Source organism: Poromitra crassiceps (genome assembly GCF_964638095.1).
Source record: "Poromitra crassiceps genome assembly, chromosome: 2".
In the NCBI taxonomy this organism is placed as follows: Eukaryota; Metazoa; Chordata; class Actinopteri; order Beryciformes; family Melamphaidae; genus Poromitra; species Poromitra crassiceps.
The window spans coordinates 104,111,961-104,126,520 of record NC_139624.1 but is presented as its reverse complement, the minus strand read 5'-3'; the positions used below and the strand labels follow the sequence as shown (position 1 = coordinate 104,126,520).

General features: G+C 41.8%; 1 protein-coding gene across 1 annotated transcript; it reads right to left on the bottom strand.

Moving 5' to 3' along the window:
• Positions 1-258: 258 nt before the first annotated feature.
• cops9 (COP9 signalosome subunit 9) lies at positions 259-13,735 on the bottom strand. The gene is made up of 3 exons (XM_083656803.1): positions 13,546-13,735; positions 5,497-5,569; positions 259-438 (listed from the first exon to the last, which is right to left on the bottom strand). Exons 1-3 carry the CDS (start codon positions 13,606-13,608, stop codon positions 401-403), a joined length of 174 nt encoding a protein of 57 aa, XP_083512929.1. The 5' UTR covers positions 13,609-13,735; the 3' UTR covers positions 259-400.
• Positions 13,736-14,560: the final 825 nt, after the last annotated feature.

The window sequence follows — 14,560 nt, the reverse complement described above, 5'->3', positions numbered from 1 at the left end:
CACATTTTTGCAGCAGAGCCCCTGTCCTGTCCCGTCGTGCCCCAACAGCAACACTTAGTGGTCATGTTAGCACTGTATCTCGTGTGTAATTACGTTTGCTAACAGGTGTTGCCCAGCGCCCGCAAACCTACAATCCAGCCGGGAGCAGATCGAAACACGACGCCGCCAAAACCATACTCATCATTTCCCCCGACGCAGGAATGTATGGGATTCTCACAATTCACAGACACCTGGTTCACCAAGACGGCTTTTTTATGGAAAAAAAGAGGCTTTATTTCAGTAATGTGGTGAGTGAAAGGTGGGGGCTGTACAAATAATACAGAGCTTGTTTCAGGAAGAATACACCCATTTCTATCAAGTGCATATGTGCACACGCAGAGGTATCAGGATGCTGTCATCATCACTGCAAGTCATCGTCATCGTACAGGTCCTCGAAGTCTGCAGATGTGAAAGGTAGAAGCCAAAAACACAAGGTGACAGAGAGGCAGAGGAGAGCAGAGGAGAGCAGAGGAGAGCAGGGGGGGAATTAGTCCTGTTGTTTCCCAGCACATTCTCAGCTAATTATGCTGCAACCTAACTTGACTGGGCTCACTGGCTGCTGTGTGTTGCCTGTCTAACGCATTTGGAGCAGTCAGGAGTTCTCAGAACATACGCTGCCTGTGGGTCAGTCCCTTGCATCAAGAACATGTACAAACATGTTAATAAAACAGACAAGTGCAAATAACAAGACTTCTTATGACGACCGCATGCTCGGGAAGCATTGTGGCGCCCTAGGAGAATTCAGCTCTCCATGTCGGACAAGCAAGAAGAAAAAACAAATGCTCTTTGTTCGGCCAATCACGGACGGACCGGAGGCAGTGCGTCAGCGTCTAGACCAGGGGTCACCAACCCGTGGGCACCGTGTTGGCTACCACTGGTCTAGACTCTACGTTGTTGTTGTTTCAGGTCTTACAAAACTTTGCACTCAACTCCAACTCCACTGCTGCCCAGTCACACAATGACATCCATCTGACTTGTGTGTGCATTCACATGGCTTCCCTTTCTTCATGAAGCTTCAATGAGGCATTACAGCACCATGAGTGTAACCTATGAGCCTATACATATTGTTATGGCGGCCCCAGTGGGATTCAAGGTTACACCGAAGATCCGCAACGAGACGAGTTTACACTTGCAACTGCTCGCAACGGGCCAAGACGGAACCATCTACAACTGTCCAGTTTACGCCTATGCGACTAGATGAGACGGTGGACCGTTTCCATAGCAACGACTGTCACTCCCGCTCTTTTACTTCCTTACTGCCACGGCGTTTTTGCAGCTGGAGTATTTGTAGCAGGTAGTAACCACCATCAGATTGATGCGAGAGGCAAACACCTGGTGCGCTACTCGTCAGAACGAACAGCCTGCATGGGCGCCTTCGTGGCCAATCCTGGCGCTTGAATGCTGCGTATCCATAATAACGACTGCCGCTACCCCACGTGGGCCAGCTGACTTCGCTACGATTGGCTGTTGAAAAAGGTGACTTACTCAAAACAGCCCCTGCGACTTGACAAGCTGAATCGCTGGCAACGCCATCAGCTGGCTGGAGTCGAGATGACAGGCCAGTTTACACCGCTGCAACTTTCCCCTGCGACGGTTTTGTCTCGTTGCGGCTCTTTGGTGTAAACTGCCCTTTAGGCCCACGCTCTACTCTTTGAGCTGGATTTGTACATTTGATTATTGTGCTGCTTACAGCTGAACTGAAGTCAGAGAGTGTTAACAACACTAGCAACCTCAGTCAGTGTGTGTGTGTGTGTGTGTGTGTGTGTGTGTGTGTGTGTGTGTGTGTGTGTGTGTGTGTGTGTGTGTGTGTGTGTGTGTGTGTTGTGAGTGTGTGCACGTGTGAGTGTTCAAAGTGGCTGACTGGCGAGGTGCCCTGCTGAGTTTCAGTCTACCAGCAGCCATAAACCCAATTTACCATGGTCCTCTCCTCTTTCCTCCCTCCATGTCTCTTCTCTTTCCCCTCCCTCTCTCTCTTTCTCTCTCCTCTCCTTCACCCGGCTTCCCCGCTTCTCCCCTCTTTTTATTTAACAATCAGCTCTTTTCTAGGTCATGTGCTGAGCCATAATAAACCGTTTTGCCTGTAGCCGACGGAAAACAGATTAGCTGAAGTGTTTGTATGCCTGTTCCTATGCAATCCTGTGTGTGTGTGTGTGTGTGTGTGTGTGTGTGTGTGTGTGTGTGTGTGTGTGTGTGCGCCTGCCTTTGTGTGGGTGTTAGTGACTTAATTAAGGACAGCAGGTTTTTTAATTTAAGACTGTCCTGTTGGCAAAGCAAACATTCAAGTGGATTTAAGTGCATCTATTGCTTAAGATTCTCATGTATGTTAATCTGACTGCTCTGTTTTATTCTCATGTATGTTAATCTAACTGCTCTGGTTTGAACCTGCATAGTCCATGTAGAATTAAAGACAAATACACCTCTCCCTTTTTTCCATCACTTTTAAAATGTACAGTACTTTCGATTATCTCACACTCCTTAGTACTGACTGCCTGTCATGTTGCAGATCTGTTCCCAGAGGGGCCTTGCCCCTAGCTATCTATCTGAGCTTTTAATGCCCTATGCCCCCTCTCGCTCCCTGAGATCAGCTGATGCGCCTGTTCTTATTGTTCCGAGGACTAGGCTAATTCATAAAGGGGACAGAGCTTTTGCAGCCAGGGCTCCAAGACTCTGGAACGACCTACCTGAGGAGATCAGGGCTGCAAACTCTGTCGCATCTTTTAAAACACTATTAAAAACCCACCTTTTTAAATCTGCCTTCCAGGGATTTTAGGGATTTTTAGCGTCTTTTAGCTACTGTTCTTACTGTGTTTTATTTGGGCTTTTAATATTTCCATTGCTATGTCGTTTTTAGGGCTTGTTTTTTCTTTCTGGGCTTTTAATTTTTAATTTTAATTGTAATCTTTGTTTTATTCATCGTGCATTTTAAAACGGTGTCTGCTTTTATTGTAAAGCACTTTGTAACTTGTGTTTTGAAAAGTGCTATATAAATAAAGTTTATTATATATATTATATATTCTATTGGACTCTCTGGATTAGGGATGTTCATCAATTATCGAAAATCGATAATTGATCGTTAAGGATTGGAATCGATCCTGTGGCATTTGGATCGATTTTTTAATTATTATTATTATTATTATTTTTTGAACTAGGTTTGGGTGGAATTCGTTCCTCCTCGCCCCACTCCATTGCACAGCCGACTAACCTGAGGTGGAGTTTCATATAGTCTCTAGTTTTCTGGCTGGGCACGGGCCTTTGTGCCAACAAAACTGTTTTAAACATGGGAAATTCACACCGCCGCCGGGGACAGCAGTGTTGGAGAGGAGACACATTGAAATAAAGAGTTCATTGAGGAGAACACGTTGTCTTTCGTATTTTCTGCCATAGGCATTCATTTTGTAAAAAAAAAAAAAAAAAATTGAAAATAGAAAATTTTCTAAGTATTAAAGGATGGGTTTTCCGTGGGGAATATGAATATATATTAAATCTCACGCCCCTAAGGTTTTCGAATCCGTTGAAATTTTTGAAATTGGATATTCACTGCCATGCCTATCAAGCATCTATCACATTATTTCCATGTCGCTCTGACGCAAAACGCGTCAGAGCGACACCCCCCGCCTTGCGGAAGTCGTGCACCTATGAACTACAACTGTTGTTGGCCATGGTCCCGCCTCTAGAGGTCCTCCACGCCCCTTAAGAGGCCTTGACAAAAACAAAAAGGCAGCCATCTTTTTCAACCGCCTAGCCTGCTGTAGCTAATATTAGCTTCCCATAGTTCCTTGCAAAGAGACCATATCTCGGGAACGGAAGCACTAATAGACACGGGACTGGCGGCATTGGAAAGATCGTCAAATTTTACATCTAGTAGTAGGTGGGTTGAAGTAACGAAATCAACGCTGAGCAATGTACCCGTTTTTACACATTTTTACAGAAAATAGTTACAACATCAGATGCGCGTAACTCCTACGAAAATGCCTTAAAATGCATGAAAATTTTTTTATGAAGACATCTCCCGACATATATACCGGTACTACCGTTTACATTTGGTGCAATTTGGAGGCAATTTTATTTTCGATTTATTTCTTCTTCTTTGTATCTTTTATTGTCGAAGCCTTCTTCTTCTTCTTCTTTGAGTTTTATGGCGGTTGGCAAACATATATGTGCATTACCGCCACCTACTGGAGTTTGATATCAGCCAAATGCCTGAGGGGTGGGCATGAAAACGAAGGCCACGCGAGCCCAGTGCATTGTGGGAAATGTAGTATTTCGAGTCCCCGCACCCGCACCTCCCCCCCACCACCCCCCCCCCCCCCACACACAGAGTGGATTTCGGTTGATATCTCTGTGAGTAAACCACCAATTTCAAAAATTTCAACGGATTCGAAAACCTTAGGGGCGTGAGATTTAATATATATTCATATTCCCCACGGAAAACCCATCCTTTAATATGATCGATAATCGATAATTGATCGTTAATTTTCACCGATTATCGATTTTGGAAAATTTTCAAAATGAACATCCCTACTCTGGATAAAAGTAGGGGTGGGGGGGGAAATCGATACACCATAGTATTGCGATATTTTGCCTGACGATATTGTACCGATATTTGGACGCCAAGTATTGATATAAAAAAAAGAAAGAATTGCAGGCCATGCCAGGCCAGGCCACCGGGCCTCTGCCTGAAGTGCCTGATGTTGCAGTCCGTGCCTGCAGTGGCGTATTGAGTCCAGAGAAACTTAATAATGTAGCCTACATGTGGGGCAAAAACAAAACAAAACAAAACAAAAAAACACTTTTACTTCCGGTGAGGTCAAGGAAAAGGTAGGAAAAGGAGTTAGACAATATATATCGAAATATCGCAATATTCAATATATCACAATACTAGCATATCGCAATATCGCAATACTATCGTATCGTGACTCAAGTATCGTTTTAGTATCATATCGTGGGCATCTGGTGATTCCCACCCCTAGATAAAAGTGTCAGATAAAATAGTGGAATTTAATGTGGAATTTATAATTTCTCTTTTGATGCCACTGACTTCAATTTCCCCTTAACTTAATGGGTTATGTGATACAGTGCATATTATACAATTTAGGAGCAAGAGGTAGTATAGGGTTTTGGACAATGTTTCTGGGTACAGAGTGGGGATGGATTAAAGGAGAATTCCTGTTTTTTACACCCAGACCTTATTTCCATAGCTAATTCATGTTCTCATAATTATATAACAACCATAATGAACCATGACGTGACAGAAAATACGTTATTTACAGTGTGAATGACGTATGCCCCATTTACACCTGTTTTGGCCAGTTCCAGGACTCTACTCAGATCTGAATATCTTCTAGGGGGATCAGAATGAAACCAAAGTTATTTGGGTGAGTAAAACATCATATTTTAAGATGGAAACAAGGCCTGCGGTGTAAAAAACAGTAATTCTCCTTTAAGACTGAGCCTTACCATTGAAGAAATCAGAGTGAACTGCTTTTTCATTAGCTGCCAGGTCCATTAGCAGCCCACTGCTGCCTCCTGCCTGCAACACACAGCAGTACAGCCAGTCATATGGAGACTAGGGCAAAAAACACAAGACATGTGGAGACTTTTGTTCTGATATTGGGGGGAGGGGGGGAGGGGGGGGGCACACACACCGTTTCCTGCAATTTTACATACTGTATATTTTTTTGTTTGGTATACGGTGACGTTTGATTCTCAATACTACATTAGCACCCAAATTATTTAAAGAGGTGGTACGAATTATGTTAGTTTCCAAAAAATAAATTAAAGACCCCTTGAACTTCTCACCAACTCCGTCCCAGATTGATTCCCTCTCAAATCCATTTGGCTGTTCTGAATTCCGATAGCCTGCCAAGGGCCATGATGTTGGGAAGAATTGTTCTTCTAATTCCTCTGTAGATCCATTTTGGTTTAGTGATTGACGGTCCGCAGGGTACCCGGGAAATTTTACTTTGATAGCGGACGTTCGCACAGGAGTGCCGGTTCGAACACTGGGTGCAGTCAAGATCCCTCCACCCTGGGGCATATATAGCCTATAAATAGGCTATATGTTGCCTGAATAGGTGCCTTGATTGGTACTATATTCAATTTATTAATGATTTTGTACCTTAATTGTGGAATGTTTTTCCTAAGCTGCAGATTAATGTTGTATAGATTGTGTTTATTTACTGATGTTGAAATGACCGAAAATCTGTACCTGATTGAATAAGTGGATATTTGTATATGTTTTAAATATTAATTGTATTTGTCTCACCTGCAACTGATTTTAGGTGTGCCCTATAAAAAGGGTCACACCTACTCATTTTGCACTATAGAGAGCCAAAGTGGAACGTCACTTCCTGCTTCAGCACTGTACAAGAGATTTTCATCCACCATTTATTTTCCCATAGACATTTCATAAAATGCTTATAAAAATAGTTTTACTTGTTGAAACCAAACGGTACAGATATACTTAGAAACAGGAGAGATCGCATAAGATTTCACTAACCAAAACCAAAACGTAAAAAAATGCGGGTTTAAATAAAATATCTTTTCAATGTTTTTGGTCTGAGGGAAATGTTCTATGGTCTCTCCTGATTCTAAACAGTGTTGGGCAAGTTACTTTCAAAATCGAATATACTAAATATTACTAGTTACTTTCATTTGAAAGTAATAAGTTACTTTACAATATTACTGTCTGTGTAGAGTAACTCGTTACTTATTACACTACTTTTGCCATACTTTCACCAAAACAACAGCAGCAGCAGAATGGCATCGCTGCCCCGGAACCATCCCGAAAAATAATGTCAACCGCCTTGAAGTCAGTGTAAACAATCCAAAATTCTAAATGTTATTCTTTTCCTTTGTTATTGTAATCTGTAGTGGTTATTTGCATAAAAACAGACAGTTTGATTAGGAAATTGTATCGTTTTTAAAATGTGCTTTGATTTAAAAAAGAAATTTACTAAATTTGTAACTTGAGTTACTTGACAAAGTAACTGGTATAATATTACTGAAATCCTATAAGTAATCAGTTATATTACTGAGTTACTGCTAAAAGTAATATATTACCGGTACATGTAATATGTTACTTTTGTAATGAGTTTCCCCAACACTGATTCTAAATATAGCTGAACCGTTTGTTTGACCAAGTAAAACTCTTTTTATAAGCATTTTACGAAATGTCTATGGGAAAATAAATTGCGGATAAAAATCTCTGGTACAGTACTGAAGCAGGAAGTGACGTTCACTTTGCCTCTCTATACCCTGACGAAGGCATATTCTGCTGAAACATGTTGGTGTGGTATTAAACACAGCAGAGGAGAATTCTTTGAGTGTGCGACTTTCTTTCTTCATGTTATTTTGAATTCTCGTTAGTCTGCACATCTTCAACTTTTTGGGTGTGCTCCACTCTGTATATTTAGGATCAGCCAAAGAAAAAAAAGATCATGCAAAATCATCTGTTTCCAAAATGAGTGCTGTAGTATAACCAGCAGGAAGCCATTGATGTGTGAGGTGATTTTGGTGACACTACATTGTATGAGAATGAAGTTATTGATGAATTTTCCTAATAAGAATTCACCAAAATAGTTCAAAATAATATTTTTTACAAAGTTAGTGCTGTAGTATAACCAGCAGGAGGCCATTGATGTGTGATGTGATTTTGGTGAAGCTACTGTATGACAGTGAAGTTATGGAATATTTGTGTAGCATTCTGTGTTGCACTTTGTAGATGGTCCCTAAGCACTGAGAGACGAATGTTATTTGTCCAGCTCGGAGGATGTTTAAGTGAAAATGAAGTTGTAGCTCGTTGTCTACCTTACTAAAAGAGGCATCGTTTGTGCATTCCAAATGGCTCACTTATGAGCTTTGGGTAACGCTTTAGAATACAGCCCGCAAATAACCATGTAACTACAGGGTAACAAGAGCTGTACTTATAGGGTAATTACGGGGTACCACACCTGTACTTATAGTGTAACTACGGGGTACAAGAAGTGAATTTAGCCTGTAACGTAATGTACCACACTGTACTTATAGTGTAACAAGAAGTTAATTTAGCCTATAACTACAGGGTAACAAGATGTGTACTTATAGGGTAATTACAGGGTACCTCACTGTACATATATATATATATATATATATATATATATATATATATATATATATATATATATATACACATATATACACACATACATACACACACTTACTTTATATACACATAAACACACTTACTTACAGTCTACCCACTTCTCCAGGGACCACTACACCACTAGAGGAGGTTGGCCAGCGAGACTACTACACCACTGACCACATTAGCCTGATTTCATTTACACCTGGCATTAACTGTGCATTCCTTTATAACTGGGAACTGGTAATCTTACGACTTCAAAGGTCATGAGCTGGGACGGTGACGTCATCAGAGCTGGTATTTCCCATTCCAAACTCGTAGGAGCCTCAGCAGCCCCGACCTAAAAAATCTGAGATGGCTGCGCCGCTCAACAACAGTAGTATAATTGTAGTAATATTGTTTAGCACTTCTGTTTTGTTTGTGTCTCATTAAATCAGCTGTACACACAGCACTGCCTAACTTCTATCTGTGTGGACATGAGGCTGCAGTGTTTGTATGCGCAAAATGCCGCGAAATGCCATGTTGTCAATTGTTATTGCTAACAATGGCTAGCACGACTGGATCTGACCAATGAACAGTGAACTTCCCAGCTCAAGTTTTCTGCAAATGGAACGCTAACAAAACGGATGTGATGTCATTTAGCCTCCACATCCCAGTTATTTTGCGATAAAGGAATGCACGATACGTTTCTGCCATCAGATTGCAATCTGATAGAGACACTGCACGGGGGAAAAGCTCCGTTAATTTCCACACACCAGCGTCATTTTCCTTGAATTAAACATAGCTAAAAGCTGTTGTGTGGTGGGCTGCGCAGACAACAAATGTAAAAAATCGCCAGTTTAAGTTTTTTTGTACTCCTAAGCAAAACAAGGAAGCCATTGAGAATTGGCAAGAAGAAAAATGTGGATGTTGCTGTCAATGAAGTTGGAGTGTTCATCTTCTGTATATACGATCTTTTTGTGCAAGACCCGACCATGCACGCAACATAGGAGAACCAAGCCCCCAGGAATAGCGCTGGGCTGTGAAGCCATTTGAACATGGTGGCGAAGCTCTGTATTGCAAGTCACGTGACGCCATGCAGCCCAGAAAGGAAAATTCTCATCCACTTGCATGGGAACCCCGGCAGCTGTTAAACCCAGGGGAATTTTTTCCGGGTGTCACTCAAAGTATAAAACGACTCTTTTAATGATCAAATAATTGTTTATGGGGCATTTTTTCTTCAGAAGCCACTAAGAGCCGTATACGGGTGTATTTTCTTAATCTACATCCATGGGTGGGAGACGTCATGGAATACGTCATGGTACACATGCGCACTTCGCCTTGGGCCGCATGGTCAGGAAGTAAAACCAGGAAGAAAAACCCCCCATGATGGCTTCATGCGCCAGTGAGCAGCCTCCGTCCGAATGCATGGGTGGGTGTGGCTCGTCCCCTATCCAGTTCTTTTAATACATCCATGATAGTTAGAGAATTTTAGCAAAATGCTTGGACCATCTGTGAAAAAATGTACTACCAATAGCTTTCTTCACCAATGTGTTCTTATAGGTGTCTAGAATCACCTCTCAATTAGTGCAAACCCAAATCCTCGTGGAAAATCCTGGTTGATTATACACTGTGCTTTACATAACAATAACCAATATACCAATATCATATGGTCAGTAGGGATGGGCATCGAATTTCGAATTTTCGAATAATCGTTGTTATTATCAAGGTCGACTTTTATTATTGAAATTCGAAATTCGAAAAAAAATAAAAAAAATTTTTTTTTTTTTTTTTTTTGAGTGAAATGTTGCATTGTCTCCCCTGATTCTAAGTATAGTCAAATCGCTTGGTTTGAGCAAGTAAAACAATTTTTATAAGCATTTTAAGCAAGGTTTATGGAAAAATTAATGGCAGATGAAATCCCATGAAGAGGGAGAGGGGGTGACTTTGGCACCCCTTTGGCACTCAGACCTGAGCCTACTAAATATTTAATGAACCACTCATGATTGTCAAAACTGTTTTTTATTTTCGAAAATGTCAATGTCATGTAACATGTTCTTTACTTCAGTGGTGCAATGCTTGTTTGAGCTAAAAATCCACAGCAGAAGCATTTTATATTAATTAATAAAGCCGTAGACTTAGAATCAGGGGAGACAATGCAACATTTCACTCACAAAAAAAAAAAAAAAAAAAAAAAAAAAAAAAAAAATTACATTTTTTTTTTTTTTTTCGAAATTCGAATTAAATTCGAATTTGGCCAGCGAATTTCGAATAGTGTTTTTGCTAGAAATGCCCATCCCTAATGGTCAGGGAGACATTTTTACTCAAAAATAATGTTTGGAATGGATTCAGCACCCCTGAAAACCCCTAGTTAGACACCCCACAAGTTCATTTTAGACTTTTAATTTTTATCATATTTTTAACCCAAGCCCTCGGGGCACCTTAACTTTGATTGGCTCTCCAGGATTTTCCACGAGGATTTGGGTTTGCACTAATTGAGAGGTGATTCTAGACACCTATAAGAACACATTGGTGAAGAAAGCTATTGGTAGTAAATTTTTTCACAGATGGTCCAAGCATTTTGCTAAAATTCTCTAACTATGAGGAGAACGCCAGGATTGGATGGGAGTTTGTTTCCCTATCAATGGTTTTTCCCCGTTTTGGGCGTGGTTTCTGAATGATGATGCGCTCCGCAGTGTTTTTATGGCAGAAATGGGTGTCCTCTCAATCCACATAAAGATGCTGTATCCAGATTGAGAGGAGACATTGCATTTACACTTGTGTTCAATGTGTACACAAATTGTGCATCCCTGACCACCGCCGGAGGTGGTTTGGCCGATCAGATTGCAATCCATCTTCAATGTGTCTTGGGGACATTTACAGTGGCGGCCGGCCACTAGACGGCGCCAGGGCGCCGCCCCACCTACTGTATCTGCTGTATCCACATGAAGAAGAGGGAAATAAAATGTTATATATATATATTTTTTTTATGAGCGAGGTGAATATTAGATAGTGAGTATATAATCTGCAATAAATATGTAGATTCATAATTATCTACATGTGTACTGTTTTTGGGTCAATATTTTCTTGCACCGAATTGCCACGGACGCCGTCCGGGGACTTCCGGTTTACTTCCAGTTTCCACCAGTGCAGATCATTAGAGTATCAGGATCTGTGTAGTTGCACATGCGCTGTTAAGCTCTAAAAAACAAAGGAATTTGGGAGGGCTCTGGGCACACGTATCTAGCGACCAAGTGGAGGGGTCAGGTAGAGTGAGTGTCGTGACGTAGGCTAGGCTACGTAGATGGGTGACCATCTCAGTGGTAGCGACGCAGTATATATAAACACTAGTAGCAGTCCCACACTGATGGCTTTGTTGTCTTCCTGCAGCACGCGTGCGAAGCAAAGAAGTTTGTTTTCAACTGCCATAAAACACAAAAGACGTTTTGCAAGAACGGAGAAAGAAAATTCTGTGAAGTCACTCAAAACGACGCCGTTTGAGAGACGGACTTTACAGGAGAAGCATCGAGTGAAAGAGCTTGGACCAGATCACCCTGAGCTCGCCATTAACTCATTCACCGCCAATGACGTCTTTGACGTGTTATCAGCAATGGCCTTCCCCGCCAAGGACGTGTTTGACGTGTTTTTGTTTTTATTGGTGCAGCGCCTGCAGCAAACACTTGCCCAGCCTGTCACACAGACACAGGTCCCTGCCTTCAAAGGGTAGCCGACAGCACGCGATCAAACACATACCGCAGCTGTTGTTTTGAAATTGAGCTAGAGGAAAAGCAGAGAACGGGTAACGCTTCCTTGTGCAGAGAGGAGAAACGCCATTGAAACGCCGAGCTGGAGTCGCCTTCCTCTGTGCCAGCCAGGAGAAAACGGGAGAAAGTAATCAAGAGATGTGTTTGATCATCGGAGGAATGAGGAAATGATCGATCAGTTTGCGAGGGCGGTGAGGACGTGTTGAATAGCCGAGGGGAAAACGGGAACGATCATAGATATGACAGGGAGACATGGACGAGGACGGTGTACCAGAACAAATCAAAATAAACACAGGAACAGCTAGGCAGCAGCGGGCAGAAGGCACTCACAGCAGCCCGCTGTCCTTCTCAAGAGCTCGTTCATGAAATCGCTGGGCTGCTCGCCCTCCAGTGTTGCTCCTGGCCAATCCCAGCGCCACAGGGCGTGGTTATTGCTTATCCTATGTTGGGTTAGAAATCTAAAAGGGGGATCGTGTGTGTGTGTGTGTGTGTGTGTGTGTGTGTGTGTGTGTGTGTGTGTGTGTGTGTGTGTGTGTGTCTGTCTGTCTGTCTGTCTGTCTGTCTGTCTGTCTGTCGGTGTGTCTGTCTGTCTGTCTGTCTGCACACTCACACCGAGTAAACTGTATTGTTGAATGTAAAAAAAAAGCACTTCATGTGTGTATATATATATATATTTTTTTTTTTGTCATTTGTGTCCTAACGAATAATATTTACATGTCTGATGTCAATACAGTTCAAAATAAAAGAATTGAGAGTGAGTTATGCCTGAGATTGTGCCCTTTTACAAAAATGCTTTTTTCTCCCTTTTCTCTTCCCAGACAGGCTTTTTTGGTGAACATGGGGTGTATAAAAAGGGTTATAAGTAGAGTACAGAACATGCTAAAAGCTAACTTTCTTTTTGGGGGTGAAAGTAGAGACTTAGATCTTCATTTCGAGGTATTGGACATCACTGTAGTCCTAGTACAGAATTTACTGTGGGTCTTGAAAGATGACCAAACATTATGGAAATACTTGGCCTGTGCCAAAAATGCCAGTCAGATATTGGCAGTGAATGAGTTAAACAACAGGCTACAGACAGAGGAAGAAAATACACTTGGGTCTTTTTCAGACGTTTCTAGTAGCTAGTAACGTCCGTTACTACTTGCTTGATTTAGGGCTGGAGTGGACGATAATTCAATAGCCTATTATTGTTGTCTTTCAGTGGAATCATCGTGATGATATTAAGTTATTTTAATAGTGACATTTTTGCTGTCTAAATTGATGATGACAAGCAAATGTTACTTAAAAACTGAAATGAGGTATGGCAGGAATATTATTTGAAAATATAAGGTTTGTTTGACATCACCATTCAGTTCAATGAGATGAACACTGATTTTGCATACGTGAAACATATATTGATATTGAGAAGAATCCTTATGATTATCATATTGATTTCAACCCCATCGTCCAGGCCTATATATAGCCCTCCCTGGACAAATATGCACCAGCCGCTACTGGACGTTTACTACTTTCAAGTGGTCAAGCACAATCGGATTACAATCTGATGACAGAAAACACATGTTAATGCCGGGTGTAAATGGCCTCACAGAGACGTAGCTAGCAAACACTTCAGCGTTCATTGTGTTGTTGTTCTCATCCCACCTCGTCTAGGTCGACGTATGGACCAGCGCCTTCAGGAAACATCTCGTCCACTGCAGGCTTCATGCTGTTTCGATGTCAGTAAGTAAATAACGCCGTAGAGATGTGAGTTTGACGCTACTTAGCTTCTCGCGTAAACAACAAATGCCGCCTTGTGTCACACTCAATTGTGCTCGATGTTCTCTACTGACTTGCCACAAATGTTCTTCTTCTTCTTCTTCTTCTTCTTCTTCTTCTTCTTCTTCTTCTTCTTCTTCTTCTTCTTCTTCTTCTTCTTCTTCTTCTTCTTCTTCTTCTTCTTCTTCTTCTTCTTCTTCTTCTTCTTCTTCTTCTACTACTAGCAAAGAGCATGGAAGGAAAGAGACGAAACTCCGGCCATTTTTGGAAACAGAATGCGCCTCGCAGTGGTCAGCTGCGGTAGCGCGGGCCCCTATAATCAGCCTCTCTAAACAGTAACTCAACGGGAGAACACTCTAAATTTCGTGGATTCACATCTTTTCTGGGCGTACTGCAAATCTTGATTGAAGTGGTGTAGTGCAGGGATGTAAAACAACAACCATTATTGTGGAAACTAAGCAAAATTTGTTTTTGTTTTCTTTTAGTTTTTTCAAGATAAATAGTAATGCAAAGGACCCGAGGTTAAAACCACGGCAACGCACTTCTGACGGAGTGGACGACAGCCGCATTAGCTAATTATCTTGAAAAAACTAAACAAAGAAAACGAAAAATTTTGCTTAGTTTCCACAATATGGTTGTTGTTTTACATCCCTGCACTACACCACTTCAATCAAGATTTGCAGTACGCCCAGAAAATATGTGAATCCACGAAATTTAGAGTGTTCTCCCGTTGAGTTACTGTTTGAGAGGCTGAATATAGGGGCCCGCGCTACCGCAGCTGACCACTGCGAGCCTGTGCGAGGTTCTTTTGGTGCTGTCACGCTTCCAAAAATAAAAAATGGCGGAGGCTGCTGGGCGCTGATGTTGCAATGGGGCAATATGGAGCTTTCAGTTCTTTCCA

Coding starts and splice junctions, on each gene's coding strand:
- cops9 (XM_083656803.1), bottom strand. CDS start 13,608: ATGAAGCCTGCAGTGGACGAGATGTTTCCTGAAGGCGCTGGTCCATAC. Junction 5,570..13,545: donor CATACGTCGACCTAGACGAG/GTGGGATGAGAA, acceptor TGTGTGTTGCAG/GCAGGAGGCAGCAGTGGGCT. Junction 439..5,496: donor TCACTCTGATTTCTTCAATG/GTAAGGCTCAGT, acceptor TCACATCTGCAG/ACTTCGAGGACCTGTACGAT.